This window comes from Lontra canadensis, unplaced genomic scaffold, assembly GCF_010015895.1.
Source record: "Lontra canadensis isolate GAN:19392208 unplaced genomic scaffold, GSC_riverotter_1.0 scaffold212, whole genome shotgun sequence".
In the NCBI taxonomy this organism is placed as follows: domain Eukaryota; kingdom Metazoa; phylum Chordata; class Mammalia; order Carnivora; family Mustelidae; genus Lontra; species Lontra canadensis.
The window spans coordinates 288,690-308,259 of record NW_022631206.1 but is presented as its reverse complement, the minus strand read 5'-3'; the positions used below and the strand labels follow the sequence as shown (position 1 = coordinate 308,259).

General features: G+C 39.0%; 1 protein-coding gene across 3 annotated transcripts in view; it reads right to left on the bottom strand.

The window, feature by feature from the left end:
* Nucleotides 1-19,570, bottom strand: part of LOC116861941 (A-kinase anchor protein 6-like) — a 417,382-nt gene that overhangs the window by 117,461 nt on the left and 280,351 nt on the right. For all 3 annotated transcript variants that reach the window (XM_032848876.1, XM_032848878.1, XM_032848877.1), the window contains exon 8: nucleotides 13,061-13,209. In XM_032848876.1, the coding sequence (XP_032704767.1) occupies nucleotides 13,061-13,209 (149 nt within the window). The remainder of the gene's footprint in view (nucleotides 1-13,060; nucleotides 13,210-19,570) is intronic.

The following is a 19,570-nucleotide window of genomic DNA, read 5'->3' as shown; positions in this document are numbered from 1 at the left end:
TTTATATTTTGCTTCATTAGTATAGAATCGACAGTAGTGTTTTCCAAACAACAATTCTCATAAGGTCCTAATACTGAAGACAAAAACATTTCTTTTAAGCATTTGTGCCTAATTTCAGATTCTTGGCCACGTGTTAATTCCCAGCTTAGAAAAGACCTCAGAACTTTCCAAATTTAGTGAAATCAAATATGTAACTTCGTAGCAAATCACAAACAAATTACTAGAATTTCTTTCTTGATTCTTCAAAAGCTTCTGAAATGAATGAAATTAAGTGTGTTCATTATTTCAGGAAAATTCTTAGGTAAGAAAGTAGCTTACTTTCTTATGTTTATGTTACCTGCAAAGGTGTGTGAAGTGTTTTTCAAGTAATTTTGTGCAAGACGGTGTCTTCCAGGCAAAGTGCCAGGTACTATACAGGAAAACAGAGAGGATCAGAGATGAGTGAATTTATCAAGGGTAGCTAGAACTAGTTAACAGTTTTATATCCCTTTGAGGAATATGCTGATTCTATCAATTGAATTCAGAACGAGGTTCTTTTCTTGAATTCATGGTGACAAGGTCCTAGTCTCTCTTTTTAGAAGAGAGAGAGAGGCAGCTGAAATTGTGGCAGGTGGCTCACAATCTTATAAGGGATATAAATATGGGAACTACTCTTTTGGAGGGATTTTCCTCATAAAATTTTCTGTCGTGTTTCGGTTTGTGTTAATTCCTCCACTCAAATATGTAATCTATTCGCTATTAAAAGATCTCAAAGCATAACTTTTCAGTAGCCTATGAATCTGTTATATTCTTTATGAAAATGTTACAAAGCAAACTCATAAATACTCTAGGAAAGTGTTATAAAGCAAACACATCACCAAAATGGTTTTCTTTTGGATTCTTCTCCTTTAAATTGCCATATACTCGATCTGAAATGGGTTCACAATAAAAGAGTTGGACACTGTTGTAGGTATAATATTCCCATTTTAGGAGATTGAAAGCTTATGCATGTGATGAGGAGAAACAGCCTTCTAACTCAAAGTCCATTTTCATTAGATAAGTGCAGAATTATGAACATGTTTAACTCACAGAGAATTTAACAGAGATGTAGACAAGACTATGGAGAAATAAATGTGCAAATTTTTCTTTAATGTTTATTTCTAAGTTTGGGTTAACTAGTTTGGGTAAATTGACAAAAAAAATTCCCAAAATCCTGTCTGCCATTTTACTCTGCTTTCTCAAGGTTACAAAAAGATTCTAGGGCTTTTCACTGCAGAAATAAAATACTAACAAGCTTATTCAGTATCATTTTTCTGCAGATTGGATAGCAATACATTATTTGTAAGGCTAGCATAGTTTAAGAAATAATCCTTCCTCTAAACCCTGATGGGAGTTATGTTTGACTAGCTAAGTGTTTGAATACATAAATGCATTCAGCCTTTGGTATTTAAAGTGAGCATCATTAACTCAACATTTCAACTTAAACTTTGCTTAAAAGATAAAGTTTCACCCAAGTGAAATCAATGGAAGGTGTGTGTGAATATATGAGGTTTCAGCTTGGCCCACTGAGGAATTTTGATTAAAACAGACAACCAAATGAAGAAATCATCAAAATAGAGCAATTATTGGTTGAAGAAAAGATAACACTAAAAAGTCCTGGCAGTTTTTCTACTAAGTCTGAGTCATATATATTTGGGAGCTAAATTTAAGACTCCATCTTTCATATGCTTAATGGTTCATTTCACACAAACATATCCAAAAACACAGAACTGATTCCTGAAATACCAGCTTCTGTATAGTGGGACTTCTATTAAATGATCCAATTTTCCTAGCTTCTTTAGCATATTGATTCTTTCCCCATATATTCACTAAGTGTTCACTGTTAACATTATTTGCTCAAGGAAGTTTGCCTCTGTTTTTCAAAAAAGACACTAAAGGTAGTGGTAACAAAATCTTGTACAAATATGGTTTAAGAATTTTACTGAAGTAAAATACTAATCACAGATCCAAATTTCCCGTCACCCTTTACTCCATGTGGCATGTAAGCACAGAAGGGAGATGGAACAGGGGCACCTGCCCCACTCATAGTATCATTAAAGAATAAAATTCAGCTTTCTAGACATGGAATCTGATATGCACAGTTGCATGTAGAATCCCTTTCCACTCTAAACATATTAAAGTGTGGACACTAATTTACTATTTTGAATGAAAATTCATGAGCAACTTCCTCAAGAGAAAAGCAGCCTGCCTTTGCCATTAATAAATAAAAAGGAATATGGAGTTCTTTCCCGCAGTAATTTTCTCAACTCTCATATATGCCCACATACATGTGAAAATGCCTGAGAAAAAGAAAATCAACCCTACAAATTTGTTAATGACTGGCCCCACTTTCTCATGGACTCACGGGTGGCCTGTCCATAAACAGTGGTTACTGTGACAAAAGCCATGGGGCAGAACAAAATTCTAACCTCCGAGGTTAGAAAATATCAATTAGAAATATCGCCGCAGACTTCTGGGTGTATTGGGAGGCTTCTGTGAGGCTGTCAGGAAGTCAGACCCTTATCTAAATTCCCAGATAAACACACTGGACCAAGTTCTAGCCAAAGAGCTGGAAACATTCTGAAGAATTTAGAATTGGTAGTGATTCAGACACAAATGGAGGGACACTACAAAGCAAGAGATGATGTCATTTAAAGAGAAGAAAAGAATAAATATTCCCATGTTATCCTCTGTGTGTTAGAGGGGACTAGATCTACACATGCTGTTGGCACAGTGGGGTGAACTGGGCAGCCTACCCTTTTGTCAAAGGACTACCCCACCCTAGGCCTCACTGGTTCTCAAAGATTTAGTAGGCAATAAAGAGTATTTACTCCTAGGGTTCAGGGAAGAAGTAAATAATCTGGAAATTACTCTCTGCCACTTAATCTCTAACAATAGGCTGGCAGCAGAATTAATATGGAGAGCCCACCTAGAATGATCTCCATCACCGAGGCCGACCTGCCCAGAGAGTGTTATGCTCAGACTACAGGGTTTTAGTTACTTGTAGAACTGCTTTTACTGAATTATGCTTTGACATCATTTCTTCAACCTACATTTACAAATTGCTCTGGGAATTTCATTTCTCTTGTATGGATGTAGTATCACAGAAGCCTGTCTTCTTAAAGAACTACCAGAGAAACTCCTCAGGTCTCAGTGGCATAAGAAGCTGTGCTTCCCTCGATATATATTATTTTTAATCTTAGGACACCATGAATTTTATGATGGAGGAGACTTTTTTTTTCTTTTCTTTAGTATGGAAAATTGAGAGCCAAATTACAACCCTTCTTGAGGACATGCGGAGAATACGCATTTGTTTGTTTTCTTACACACATTTTACTTTTGCTTAACTTATTTCAGTCAAATATTTATCTTATTTTATTGTAAATAGTTTGGTAAGTTGACTCAAATCCTTTGTGAAGAAGATGGGGGGAATGAATAAAGGAATAAATTTTAACAAGAAGAGTTAAGCTCTGCCCATTACAACGAGGTAGATTAACTCTGTCTTTGGTACCCTCTAATTGTCCCTGCTAGCATCTCTCTGCCTCTTCAGTGGGCCTCATCAATTCTCCAAAGCACTACAAAAATTAACATGGAAGGGAGATACAAATAAGTATCTTTCTTAGTTGACTTATTTTATTTTTTTAAAGATTTTATTTATTTATTTGACACAGAGAGAGAGATCACAAGTAGGCAGAGAGGCAGGCAGAGAGAGAGGGGGAAGCAGGCTCCCCGCTGAGCAGAGGGCCCGATGCGGGGCTCGATCCCAGGACCCTGAGATCATGACCTGAGCTGAAGGCAGAGGCTTAACCCACTGAGCCACCCAGGCGCCCCAGTAGTTGATTTATTTTTAACATGGAAGTAATAGTTCCCCAGAAAGTACGCTTCTGCCTCTCTGGTTTGCCCTTTGCTGGATCCTGGCACAGATGGCATTAGATCACTGAAGTGGAAGACTGTTCAGGTCTAAAATTAGTTTAATGTATTTGCACATTAAAAGGGTATAATATCATGACTCCAATGAGTACATTTCTACCAGTGAGATTTTTTGTTTTTAGCTCAGAAAGACCTATTCTAATAATTGCATAATACCCAGAATATCAGTCACCCAGAAGGTAGCCACACACTTCTTGCTCCTTTTGACTGCATGATGTATTGTGATCTGAGTATTTAATAACAGCAGAGTACAAAAGATGGAGCAAAAACAAAACAAAACAAAAAAATAAAAAAACAAACCACAGAATGCACACCGATCAGCTATTCAGTAGATTGAGACAGGACAAGAGTCAGAGGAAGAAAGTGGAAATTCATGGTGTAAGTAAAGTTTCTTTGGGTTGCCTAGTGATTGGTCTGTGAGTGCATTACCAACGTTAGCACAAATAAGAGATAGTACTCCATTTTATGGCTGGTGTGTACCAAAAAGAAGACATTTTATGTAGCAATGTTCCCGAAACACCCACTGAGCACAAATTCAAAATGGTCATTCTGTGTGAGGGAAAGAGTGTGAGTAGGCATCTATGTTCGTCTATCTGCAGAAGCCGTATTACTGGCACGGTCTCAACAGAAAGTGAGGACGATCACCCTGCAGCAGTAAAATCCAGGGTGATTATATCCCTTCTCAGGTGGTTAAAATCATTCAGTGTATCTTACTGCTTAATTAATTTAGAGAATCAAATTTGATCTTTAATCAAACAATAGTTTAAATAGTGATGTATTTGTTTTCATTTGTCAAAATCATTTCCCTTTGGTGATGCTTTATAGATATCTGTGCGTGTTTTTTCATAGCAATACAGAGATGCTTCCTTTTCTGAAGGAAAATGGCCTCATCCTTTCTGCCAAACTTAACCTTTCATCCATATAAAGTCCATTTACTTCAGCCTCTTGTGCTTGGGAATTACCTATATATCCTGTTTGTATTTGGGAGTAAAATTTACACCAAAACCTTGTGTGATGAGGAGTGGATTACTTGTATATTCTCAGATACAGGGCATAGGTCTTGACTATGTCTCCATCTGCAGACATTGCCCGAGTTTCCCTATCGCCAGAGGAAGCCTGGCATATGACCAATGAGACTGAGGTATCTTCTAGAACTTTATCACAGGAGTAGAAGTCCCTAAGAACTCCTGTTCCCAGGAAGCAGAGTCAAAAAAGAGTTCCATGCCCCTCTGCTTCAACAACATCAAATGGTTATTTATAGTAGCCCTCAATACACACATAGTCTCACACATACATAGCCTCCCTACAAAGTTAGTCTTGTAGCTGAAATCCTCACCTTCCTTCTACCTGACCTTTTTCTAATAGCTAATATCTGTGCACCTTTTACGAGAGCTCAGATATTCCCTCCCATCATAAATCTCCCCGGTCAAGGCACCTGGGTGTCTCAGTGGGTTAAGCCTCTGCCTTCAGCTCAGGTCATGATCTCAGGGTCCTGGGATTGAGCCCCACATCGGGCTCTCTGCTCAGTGGGGAGCCTGCTTCTCCCTCCCTCTGCCTGCCTCTCTGCCTACTTGTGACCTCTCTCTGTCAAATAAATAAATAAAATCTTTAAAAAAAAAAAATCTCCCTGATTAGGCAGACCTCCTAGGTACCCCCATAGTACACTCTACCTTGAATTTTACTGTTTCATAAGAATGTATCTGAGTGTCTTTGTCTTTCTCCCTCATAAGACCAAGGACTACAGAGATTTAAGTTTTTTGTATCTTTTCTATTCCTAGCATCTCATACCACTCCCTGCAACATAGTTTCTCAAAGTATATTTCATTAACTAATTTTTATATATCTATTACATTACAAGTATTTTAGGTATTTTCTTTTCAATTATTGTATTTCTGTGAGACAAAAGTATATGGAGTAGGGTGTAATAGGTGAAGGGGATTAAGCACAAACTTCCAGTTATAAAATTAGTAAGACACAGAGATGAAAAGTAGAGCATATGGAATATGGTCAGCCATATTGTAATAACACTGTATGGTGACAGACAGTAACTACACTTATGGTGAGCACTGCTCAATGTATGGAATTGCTGAATCACTACATTATGCACCTGAAACCAATATAGCATTATATGTCAACTATACATTGGTAATAAAAAATTAATAAAAAATTTAAGAATACGAAGTAGGCTGGGATAACTATTCCCATTTTACAGACAGAGATATTGCCTTTTGAGGAAGTTAAGTGTCCCAATCAAGTTACACAGCTAAAAAGCAGCGAAATGCCAACCTGAACTCCAGTCTCTAATTTTTAATCTAGGAGATACTCTCTCCTCCTCTCTCTGCGTGCCTCTCTGCCTACTTGTGATCTCTGTCAAATAAATTAAAAAAAAAAAACTTAAAAAAAATTAGACTAGAGGGATTTAATGAGTATCTCTAAAGGTTAAAATCATTTGTGTCACTGGAAGCTATCTGAGGAGTCCTAATTCACTCTAATATCTAGGATCCCAAGCTTTTACCTGAACTTTGAGACAGAAAATAACAGGTGACTATAATCCTAAATTCCTGCCAATCAAGATACCACCTGGAATTCTCAATGATGGAACTTTTATTTTGGAAGACTTGTTTAATATAGCAGGAAAGATTCCAACTGAAATCAAAATGTTCAGATTACCCATACTTTTTTCAAACAAACATTCCTTAAAGATAATGTCATGTCCATCTGGGTGGAGGAGTACTTTACCATAATGTAAGTTCCACCTCTCAAAGCCTCTGCTACCCCAGAGTTACCACACTGTCCTCGTTCATGGTTGAGGAGCCCCAAACATTCCTGAGCTCTAGACCTGCTCTCTGGGCATTTACACTTGGATGTTCCACAGACCATCTAAAGAGCCATGTCTCGAACACTCAGCTTCTTTCCTCCACTCCTGTTCTTCCTTTTTCTTCCCCACCTCAGTGAGTGATATGTCCTTCTATCTGTCAAAGGGCACAAGCCCAAATCATGGAAATCCATTCTTCAATTCCCCCTCATTTAATGGTCCCTACACACGTGGTGGCCAAAGCCTGTCTTCAACTTTCTTCTTTCAGTTTCCATTGGAAACTTGGAGCTTCCATTGTTATAATCCTAGCTCAGGCCCTATTTCTAACTTGAATGACTGGAATAGCATCTTAATGGAGCAATGCCTACTCTTGTTCATGCCAATCTATTCTCCACACCACTGATGGAATATTGTTTCAAAACTGACATGCCGGGCAGTCTTCACTGGCTCTACAAGTTTGTACACACTGCTAACTCCATAGGAAGCATTCTCATGGTCACTTCTGGCCATGAGGCATATTCCATGACACTTCTGGAAGGTCTTCCTGATTTACATCCATCTGCCACACACTCCGTCCCATTGTCTACGCATCCCCGGTACAGCCTGCACGTAACAGTTGTTCAACAAATATTCAATGTTAAATGACGCAAAGGTCATTTGAATCTAAATCCTCCTATTTTCTTTCTCCTCCCTGAACTAGGAATTAGAACATGAGAATGGCTCCTTTCTCTCTCTTTCTCATTCTCCTCATCTGATGGGTCATCAATTCTTTCTGGCTTTAGTTCCAATTCAATCTCCACATTCTCAATTAATTTCTAAATTAAAATCTTCACTGACTAAAGCAGTGTTTCTCAAACAGCAGCATCATAATCACCTGGAGGGCTCATTAAACAAAGGTTGCTGGTCCCCAGCTCTAGACTTTCCAATTTAGTAGGTCTGGAGTGGGACTAAGAATTGGCATTTCTAACAAATTCCCAGGAAATACTGATACTGCTGGTTCAAAGAACACACTTTGAAAACCACTAGTGCAAAGGTTCTCAACTGGAAGTGGGCATTAGAACACATTTATATCTTGGCTCGTGCCTGTCTATTGAATCAAAATTTTCAGTGGGGTGGGGTAGGCAGGCATTTCTTAGCTTAAAGGTGCCTCAGGTGATTCTGATGCACGCACTACCCTGGTCAAGAACCATGAATTCAATAATTAACTCCAGGAGCAGGACTTCACCTTCTTCACAAGCCTTGTTTTTGACACACACCCAACTTTCCATTCTGCTTTATGGTCAGATGGAAGCAGCGGGCAGCTGATTATTCCAGACCTTTGCTCCCTTTCTCTGAGCCCCAGATCACTTTGAGCTACTCATTTACACATCCATTCATTGACTGAGCATCTAGCACACACCAAGCACCAGAAGCAGGGCAGAGTGTGGAGAGCATGACATACACAGCTTGGCCTCATGGAGCCCACCCTCTTCCTCCGAGCACCCCTAGCACCCCCTGCTTCCCCTTATCTCTCATTTCCCAGGTAAATACTGGCTTACTGCCACACTTTTTTGCTAGACTGTAAGGCAGGGACCATTGTCTGTCTTTGGGGGTGCTCAATAAACATTTGTTCAGATTAAACTGAAAAGCTCTTCCCCTGATCCAGCCTTCTTTCTTTTTTATTTGAGTAGAGTTGACACATTATATTACATTAGTTTCAGGTGTACAACTTAGTGATTGGACAGGTTTGTACGTTATGCTATGTTCACCATAAGTATAGCTACCATCTGTCCCATTACATCACTATTACAATATGATGGACTGTATTCCCTATGTTCTGCTTTATGTTCCTGTGACTTATTCCATCACTGGAGGCCTATATCTTCCTTTCCCCTTCACCCATTTTGCTTACTTCCTACCCCCTCCCCTCTGTCAGCCGTCAGCTTGTTCTCTGTAGCTATCATTCTGATTCTGCTTTTTGTTTGTTCATTTTTTTTAGACCCCATTTATGAATGGAATCTTATGGTATTTGTCTTTCTCAGTCTGATTCATTTCACTTAGCTAATACCCTCTAGGTCTATCCATGTTGTTTTAGATGGTATGATCTCATCCTTTTCTATGACTTTGTAATATTCCATTGTGTATACATGCCACGTTTTCCTTATCCATTCCTCTATCAGTGGACATTTAGGCTACTTCTGTGCCTTGTCTATTGTAAATAATGATGCAATACACACAGGCAAGAATATATAATGAAGAAAAGACAGTCTTTTCAATAAAAATGGTGCTGGGAAAACTGGAGAGCTACATGTTAAAAAAAAAAAAAAACTGGACTACTTTCTCTTGTTTTGAGAGAGAGAGGGTGAGATAGAGAGCAGGAGGCAGAGGAAGAGAGAGAATCTTAAGCAGACTCCATGCCCAGTGCAGAGCTGTGGGACTTGATCTCACAACCCTAAGATCATGATCTAAGCCAAAATCAGGAGTCGGATGCTTAACTGACTGAACACCTAACCACCCCAAAATTGGACTACTTTCTAACAGCATACACAAAAATGAATTCAAAATGGATTAAAAACCTAAATAAATGTGAGACCCAAGACCATAAAAATCCTAGAAGAGAACACAGGCAAACAGTAATTTCTCTGACATCAGCCACAGCAACATATTTCTAGACACATCTCCTAAGGCAAGGGAAACAAAAGCAAAAATAAACTACCAAAATAAAAAGCTTTTGCAGAGCAAAGGCAACCATCAGTAAAACAAAAAGACAACCTACTGAATAGGAGAGGATATTTGCAAATGACCTTTCTGATCAAAAGTTAATATCTAAAGTATATAAGGAACTTACACAACTCAACACCAAAAAGCCAAATAATCCAATTTTTAGAAAATGGGCAGAGCACTTAGACACTTTCCCAAAGAAGACATACAGATGGCCAACAGACACATGAAAAGATGCTCACCATCACTGACCAAGCCTTCTTTCAAAAATTATGGACCAAGTCCATAACCCTCTCTCTGCTGTCTTTCCTGATCTGCTCCAAGTTCCCCACCACGGTCAGAATTGAGCTCTGCCTTCCAGGAGCCACAGCCCCTACCCAATAAAGACCTCAAACTTATCACTTAACGGTCCTTTCGTCTACATTGCTTACAAACTGGCGCCTCCTACCAAACTGTGAGCATCTCCTTTTGGCCTTTAATCTCTATACTTCCTATCAGTAATATTTGGCAAATTAATGAAATTGATTTTATTTTCACTTATGCTTACCTCCCAATCGTTTTGCCCAAACTTCCTTGTGGCTTTAATGAAATCTCCTTAAGACTCTTCAATTTCTCCAGAGTAGAAAAATACCATAATTTAATTTCATACACTATGGAATACCCACAGCAGAGGATTCAGAGGAAGAAGGTGTTTCTCAAGGTCTGAATGAAATCCTCAGAGTGAACTGTCCACTCAGCACTGAGGTCTCAGCTGCAACTTAAACAATCATCCCGGGCATGCCAGTCACCTAGCCTTTTTGCCGTCCAGTACTATGATTTATAAACTGAACAAAAGACATGGTTTGTGATCGACAGTAAGTCCTGACAGCAAGTAGGATGCTACTTAGTGAATTAAACAGCATCTCTGAAATTCATTTCAAAAATGAAATCAGACAACCTCTTGATAGAAAGAGGTGTCAGGAAGAGATGGGTACACTTCACAAAATATACAGAAGGTTAAGTGTTCTTGATAAACTCTGCTCAGGTCATCGTGCCACTCACACAGTAGGCCTTCAGGGAATATTGACTGGGTGAAAGAAACAAAACCATCTGTAAGCGCTTTCATTTAAATTGGCAGGCATGAAAAACAACAGTCTGCTCCCACAGAGAATGACTCATGCATCGCATGTCCCTCCTGGAAGCCAGTTTCCCGTTTTGTGATGCGGGAGCCAGTGCCAAATGTCTCCCATAGGTAAACAACGCTGTTACTAGTGCTCACACAGCCTCACATACACTCAGGGAGATCTTTCCGCCACACATATTCACGACGGTTAAACACACAGTTCGTAGTTGTATATAAGTTCTGTTCTATCACCTTGATGGCGAACTTTTCATCAAGCCAGAGAAGTTAAAATTCATTTCTAAGCAATACTGTGGTTATGTAAACTTTGTAGAAATTTAAGATCACATTCTATCCAGCAGCTGAGTCTTCCCTGGAGTAGCTTATACATTTTTTTCAACCACATACTCTTAGTACTCATGTAGACATGGGGAGGAAATAAAAACACATGAATTGTATCACTGGCTTAATTTTCTCTTTGGTGGCTTGGACATCTGTATCTGGAATGAAGACCCTAGAAAGCCCACACTGTTCCCACAGTTGCTTATTGGAAACAATGCTCATTCTATGCAACAAAAGGAACGGTTAATGAGGTTTATGTATCATTGGAGCAGATAATTTTACAAGGCTGTGTTCTTAAGGCTCCAGAATTAAGGATTTGACTGTGGGAGCAGGGAGTCTTAGGGGCAGGACACCCCAGATAACCTCACCCACATGCATTCCTCCAACAATGCTTTTCTGTATATAAACAGAAAATAGAAAGGAGTATATGGTTTTTGTCCTTAGGATTAATAGCTGCCTTTCCTCAGCACACTCTTCAGTCACTGCACAATGCACAGCCTTCAGCACCCCAAGGAGCATAAACAAAGGATATCAGGCAAGTTCACCTACTCCCACTTCACAGAACAATGCTTGTTGTTGACTAAGCAATTCCCAGGGCAAATGTATGATTTGTGGAGCCCAGAGTAAGTACTCAGGTTGAGTCCTTGGAATCTGAGGTCAGAAGCACGTGGCGCCCGCTCAGTCCCCAGGGCTTTTAGAAAACATGAGAATGTGACCTAAAGTTTGTGCTTGCATCCGCACCAAAGACTATTTAGGCATTGAGAGAAATTAAAGCACATTAAAGCCTCAAAACAGCTTATTGTTCATGCTCCAAGATTTAACCTTTTCTTTCTTATTTGCTGCTATGCTTTTCTTTTTATGAGTCCTTAGGAACATCTCCTGAATCACATAAGATAAATCAAATATATACATAATGTGTTTATTTATAAAATAACCCTGCTAGAGCAGCAAACTACATAGGTTTGAAAATTTGAAATTTGAATATTTGAAAAGTCCATTGCCATTTCCTAAATAGAATTATGACTCTTCTCCTCTCCCTGGATTCTTAGAACCTGGGTTATATCACAAGACAGAATTTATAATCGGTACTTAATTTATCCCCAAATATCTGTAACTATAAGCACTTAAAATACAAATGCAAACAAATGCATGAAAAGATTTCTTTCCTCTTGACTTTTCAGGAAATATTTTGGCTACAGTCACACCCCATAGGTTTATATGACGTTTAATAACATGTAATGGAACTTGGGGGAACAGTTTCTCCCCCGTGCTGTCTGGCTCATGTATAAAACTGAAATAGGTTACTGTTTCCATTTTTATGAGTATACTATTATTAAGTCATTAAAATAATGAAATAATTAAATTTAATTAGTACTCTTTTATCCTTTAATAATTACCTATAAAATAATAGAACTGAGCCTGAAAAGACAAAAAGAGAAAAAACCGTACGTATACACACACAATATTTGCGTAACTTTAAAGCCACCTGGAAATATCTGAAGGCATGAGTTAATTATTTAATAGTATGGGGAGTTAGTATAAGGTAAATACAGCCATATGTCTCAGGACGAATGAAACTGGTGGGTCACTGAAGCTGTTTGGTCCTTTCACATACCATAGGCAATGCTAGCGCTAGTCTGTTATTCCAATTGACTTTATGTGATGCCTAGTGGCTAACCCAGGGTCTCTAAAGAATTATTAAATATCTGTGTTGTCAGGAAAATTATGTTCTCCCAAATTTCCAGTGAGCTTTTGATATTTAAAAGTTCCTTGGGTAGACTTTAAAATAAATGGTAAAATTTTAAAAGGGGGACAAAACACAGAAAAAAGATTTATGAAGAAGAAAGACCAACACCATAGGCCCAGTGTAGTTCCACAAACGCTCCTACCATATCTGCTTTGAAACAGAGATTCAAAACTTGTAAAAAGGCTGCTTTGAAAAAAGAACCACCAAGTTAGGATGTCCTGGGCTAGATGACAGGGGCGACTAAAATCCACAGTTCCTGCACAAATGCAACAGGACACACATGCCTCCTCTCCCGAGCCTGCCTGGGTCTGTGTGCTGAGGAGGAAATGCCTGTCACACACCAACTGGGTGGCGAATCACTGAAAAAGTAGAGATTAGCAACAAACAACAAAAACGAATAGCTCCCTACCCATTGCCTCCCACTGAATGAACTTTTGACATATCGGCAAACTCTTCTTTCCTCTTGCTGCTGCTGGTGTACTTCTCACTGTAGAGCTTGAGGGACATCTGCTCAACAGCATCTCTTTGTGCTTCCAGGTAGCACAGCTGAACCTCAGTCTGGAGAGAGAAACAAAGAGGAACTGCTGTGTTAATCCAGAAGGAATGCATTTCAAGTGAGGTGTAACAACTCAAAGAATGGGAATTGTTCACATCATTATACTGCTCCTTTTCGGGCTGGATTTAATGGGATCAGCTGGGCATATTACAGAATTATATTTTAGATCTGAATCTTATAAGTTCCTCCTTAAAATACGACCTGAATAAATGAACTCTCAAAAGACTCAGTAAATATCACCAAATATCCCTGAGATCATAATACTGTATGATGAGATTTTACATAAAAATTCTGTGAAATTCCTTAATAATATTCTTCCTCATATTGCCACATATGCAACATTTATTTTTTAAAGATCTCCCTCCAACCCATACATTTGCATGGACACATATTCTGAACGTTTCTCATTATCTTCCCTGAGAAGAATAAAAAAGCCTAGTACCAATTCTCATACATCTTCACTAGAGACAATAGACTTCGTTTATTACATTTTTTGGGTCCTCTGTATTATCATCTTAATTTAAAAACAGAAGGAATAGTGATTTTGCTGTGTTGGTTTGAATTGTTATATCTTTCAGAGTTACTTGAGGCTTACTGTAGTAAAGAGAGGTAGTAAGTTCATCATGCTGTTTTCTATCAAGCCAAGGCCAAAAGAATGCTGAATAATATTTGGCATCGAAATGTACTGAATAGATGCTTTATTTATTGCAGCTGTTATGATCCCTGTGGCTTTAGGGCTCCCCAGAACACCAGATGAGACCAAGAATCCTTGCCCATGGTAACAGGGAGGGGAAAATGCTGAGTTCGCGTGCACTGTGGACCAAAGGAACTCTTCTTTCTTTTGGCCCTACCTCACTAAATCCAGGCACGTCTGTTCACATTTCTGATAAGCCTTCAAACTGTTACTTCTTTTTAATTTAATTACATATTGTGTTAAAAACAGTTCTCGGTCAGCTGCTGGGTAGTTGCCAGCATTCCACAACGTTTGAGAAAAGCCACGTCAGACAAGACCTTCTGCTATTTATAAGCCAACCAAGGCCTTTTGCCTGATCTTGGTCTTTATAGACTTGACCGTGGAAGAGAAAACAAACCCCAAGCAGCATTATAAAGTGGCAGCTGTTTAAAAGAGCAAATCAGGACTCTGTAAATGAAAAGGGTGGTTTATGAAATGTAAGATCTCAAGCCATTCCAGAGTTCCTAAGTTGTTGCTTTCTACAAGCAGTTAATTATGAGTGCTGTAGACTACGGAGGAGGAACTTTAAAAAAATGCAAAAATTACTATATTCTTATCATTGAAGTTTCAGAAGTCAGTTAAAAACTATAATCTGCATTTGGTTCATGTGAACCTCTCTTGCCTAAACTAATTGGTAATTAATAATCAAAGAACTGAAAAACAATAATCCTCCCAAATGCTAACCCTTTTCTACCTTTCCCTTCAAGACTGTACAGATAATGAGGAGATCATCCCACATCAAGTATTCTGTTGAAAACCCCATTCAAATAGTGTATCTGCACCATTACATGCCAAGAACCATGTCTGATCCACCATTACATGCCAAGAACCATGTCTGATCCCTAGAGGTTCTCATTAGTTTTTAACCATCCTAAGGCAACAAACTGGACCACTCCTTGTTCTGGATAATGATCTCACAAATGTGTGCCACTGGTCACAAAAAGAGTCATCAAGAGTGAGGTCAACTTCATGTAGACACCACTGCCAGCGAAAAATAATTGGAACTCATCCCTTTGAGATCCTAGGCCATCTCTGTGTACAAAGAGACACGCCTCACATATGACAGGGATACATGGAAAAGAGTCCAGAGAACAATGCTGAGAGCAACTTAAAAGATAATTAGTCACTATGAAAATGATTGAAATGTTGCAATGTAAGACTTTTATTGCACAACATCCCACAGGCATTTGACATAGGAAACTTCCCTGCACTAACAAAGAGATGAATTAGACGGCCCAAGTCTTTCCTATCCATCTCTATTTCCCTCTCTGCTTTCAGTGATTCATTCCTAAAAGTGATGATAAAAATAGAACCAAAGTAGCTCCTTCTGCTAAGGTTGAATGGCTTTGCCAGTCTAAATCTCTCTGCAGACTGGTTAAATTTTTCTCATACTATATCTTAGTCTGAAGATAAATTTTTAGGAGGAAGATTTGAAGAAAGTACACTTCTTAAAAAAATAGTAAAACTGGATCTCTGATTAAAAGAATTTTATTTACTAATATTTATGATAGTAGAGGATATTTTTGGACTATATTTTATAATTTAGCTCAGCTTGATTAAATAACATTACTGATGGGTTATCAATAGAATTGGCAACTTATATCATTAAGGAAAATAAAAAGGAGTAAGAGAGAATAGATTCAGTGACAGATCAACCTGTTACCTCCTGGTCAAAGAGGCCCATGTGCCATCAATGGGAGTAGGTGTTTAAAAAAGAGCACTATGGATGGATGAAACAGATGAGCTGGATTTGAATCTTTTGGTTTGAGGGACTGATGGAATACAAAAATGAGATGTTCAGTAAGCAAGTGGAAATATTAAGCCTAATATATAAACCTAGAAGCAACAGTTGGCATTAGGAGATGAAATGAGAATGCCATGGGAGAGCATATATGATGCCAGAAAGAGGATCCTTCTCACTTATTCTCCTTGAAGTCTGCATTACCCCTTGGCTGACCTAATGTGATGGGTTCTCTATCATTCTCCCTCTTTTCCTTCTCCACCACCCCCAAATCTGTCTTACGATAGCTCATTGATTGATTTCTGAATCATAGCTGAGATCACTGGTTGTTGTTGCTTCAGGGCTTAATTCTAGACTACTTTTCTTTGTTGATACTATTTCCCATGGCTTTCAATGCAGTCTATATAGTAATGGCTTCCAATCTTCTCCTCTGAGCTCCACACTTACATATCTAACCAACCACCTAATGTTGCTACTTGTTTTTATTTTAAGGCAGGAGAACTCAAAACAGAACTCTCCATTCTCATCCTCACCACACCCCTCAGGACTTAGGTCTTCCCTTTCAAACAAATGGCACCATGTGTTGCTCAGGTCAGAAAACTGAAAGTCTCATTAACTACTCCTTTTCTTATTTCCCACAGCCATTTACTCACTAAATTTCATTGATTCCTCTCCCAAAATGTCTCTCCAGCCTTTTGGCCCTGTCTGTCAGCCTCGTCCAAGCCTTCGTCCCCTCTCCCCAGCAGTACAACAATATCTTCTAATGTGTATCCCTCCTCATCCATTCCTGTTCCTCCAACCATCCTTTACAGTGGCCATAGTGGTTTTTGTAAAACATAAGTTGGTTTCATACTGCATTTGGATAAAAACAAAACAAAACAGAACAGAACCCCCTAAACTTCCATGCCCCAAGAGATTTGGTTCTTGCCTACCTCAGATATCATTTTCTACTTGTCTCTCTCTTGATTCACCATGCCCCTGTCGTCCCTGCCTATTTTCAGTTCTTTAAACAGCTCTTTCCTATCTCTCAGGACCTTTGCACATATTGTCCCCTTTCTCTGGAACATTCTCTTACTAATGACGTCTTCTTGTCCTTCAGCTCTCAGTTGACATCTCACCTCTCAGAGAGGCCTTCCCAGTCTACCCTATCAAAGGTATATTCATTCTATTCTTTTCTTTTATGGAACAGTGTTAATATTCTTCCCAGAACATAACACAATTTAAAATTCTTGTATTTACTGGTTTATGCTTTTTCTGTTTCTGTCTCCAGGCTCCAAGCCCATAATGAGGCTGTGTCTATTTCCTTTGCTATTTTGTACTCCCCACACCTTGGCAGTATCTGGAACATGAGAGGGGTTCAGGAAATAATTGTTAAATAATTGAATTATACACTCATACATCCATTTATTACTCATACATTCATTGGGTCTTCATCATGTGTCAGGAACCGCACCAGGGACTGTGGGTACAAAGTAGAACAAAACAAGAAGGGACTACTTTTCCCAAGAGACTATAGTATATTGGAGGAAAGAGTTATGCCAACAGATCGCTACAAGTATGCCAAGTGAAATGAATATGGGGGAGGATGGGAATTAAAAAGATAATTGTCTAAAAGTGAGGATTGAGCAATAAAAGCTTGAGAGAGGTGGCATTTGAACTAGATCTGGGAGTATGGGTATGATTTTGTCAGGTGAAGAAGCAGATAGATATCTTTATAGGAAGAGTAAGTTGTCTGTTCAAAGGCCTAGAGTCATGAAAGGATGTGGCATGTTCAGAGAATGGTGGCTAGAGCATTGGGGCATTTGGCTGCTAACAGTGAAGAGGATTGGCTGTAGAGGATGTTAGGTTAGAGAATTTGGATGCTATCCAACAACATGCCAGAAGAAGATGTCATTGTTTCTGTGATGACCTTCATCTTTTTCCATCTCCTTTTTCTGTCATGGCAAGAGACTCATCTGACGGGTTAGTCCAAATATGCTCATAAAGCACCTACCTCCTGATATACTTTAAAAACAATGCATTGAGAAGGGAATCAAATTTCCATCAGGCCAGTGGCCCGAATAAATGCTTAAGAGGTTCTAGTAACCTGTACCTCTAGTAAACCTTTAATATAATGTTATTGTCTTAGTACCCTCTCCCTCCCGATTCATATGTTGAAGCCCTAATCTGCAATGTGGCCATATCTGGAGACAGGGTCTTTAAGGAGGGAATTAAGATTAAATGAGGTTATAAGGGTGGGGCCCTAATCCATTAGGAATAGTGTCTTTATAAGAAGATGAAGAGTAAAGGCCAAGTGAGGTCACATCCAGAAGGTGGACATCTCCAAGCCAAGGAATGATGCTTCACCAGAAACCAAACCAGCCAACATCTTGATCTGGGATTTTCAGCCTCCAGAACTGTGAGAAATAAATTTTGGTTGTTTAAGCTACAGAAATTAAGTCTGTGGTATTTTGTTATTGCCATCCCAACAGACCAGTACACATAATAAAGTTAGAAACACTGTCTTCTCATCTGAGGTTGAGTATTATTCCTTCTCTGCTTATCATTAATAGCATGTTTCCCCCTTTGTTTTATAAGCACCTAGAGCCTAAGTCACTAGGGATACTCCTCTTTAGATTCTGACTACAAATTAATAACTTAATCAGAACATAAGACACAGTGTGCTAAAATATTTCATTTAAATTTGGCTTTGTACGTGGTGATCCAAATTCAATAACCTTCTTTGGGTCCTGAATAATTACTCAACCATATATTTCCCCTTGATATTGTATCTAATAACAAAATGGCTAACCCATGATAAATTTGGGGGGTTAAATTCCCTAACAATCTTGAGGGATTAAACACTTCGTCACTTCTATAATCACATATGGACATATCCCTGACCCTTGTGCTTAAAAAGCACTTATTTAGTTAAGAAATGTCAATTATTTCATCATCACTGCATATCCCAGCATCCTTTGCTGGGTTAAGTATCCTGAAAACGTTAAAATTAATTTCACTCTTTCTTAACTCATGCAGTTAAAGGTCTGTCTGCTCATTCATACTGTACTTCATAGCTTCCTACCACAGTTACCTGCCTACTTGCCTCTGGGTCCACATCCTTTTCCTTCCTGTTTCTGTGGAAACTTTCCATATTTCTAAGACCAATCCCTTCACCTGTGCACCAGACCTTCTCTTATCTACATAAAGATGATCAGCTCTGCAGTAAATTGTCCTTCTTTACTGCATTAAGTTTTTTCTCTCCTGTTTTATTCTCATCAGCACAAGTACATCAGCCAGAAAAATGCCACTGTTTTTCCCTTGGTGAGGGAAAAAAAAAAAGGGGGGGGGGATAAATAATCCCTAGACACCAATTGACACTAATCTATCCTCTGGCTAAAGCCCTATATCTCTGTTCTGTGTTACAGCAAAATCACTTTTACATACGCTCTCTATATTCACTGTGTCCAGTTTCTCTCTGATTTTCTCTTGAATACACTCCAGTCAGGCTTTTGTCCACATTCCTCTTGCCAACAGTCAGTACTCAGTCCTCAACCTATCCTGACCTGCTCCAGCAGGGTTAGTAGGGATGCTCTGGGGGCACTTGACCTTGTTTGCAAGACAGCTCAGTCCCTAACCTCCCTCAGGTCTTCACAGAAATGTCATCTTCTCATTCAGGTCTTCTGTGCTCTCCTGCTTAAAGATTCAACTCACACCCACCCCTGTACAATTCCTATACTCCTTCACGCATATTTGCCATTTCTAGTCAAACCATGTTACTTATTTTGTATTGTCTATCTTCCCCCAGTGGATTAGAAGCCTCCTGAGGGCAGAGACTTCTGTCTATGTGTGTGTTGCTGCATCAATAGCACCCAGAACAGCACAGGGTATAGGACAGGAACTCCATAAA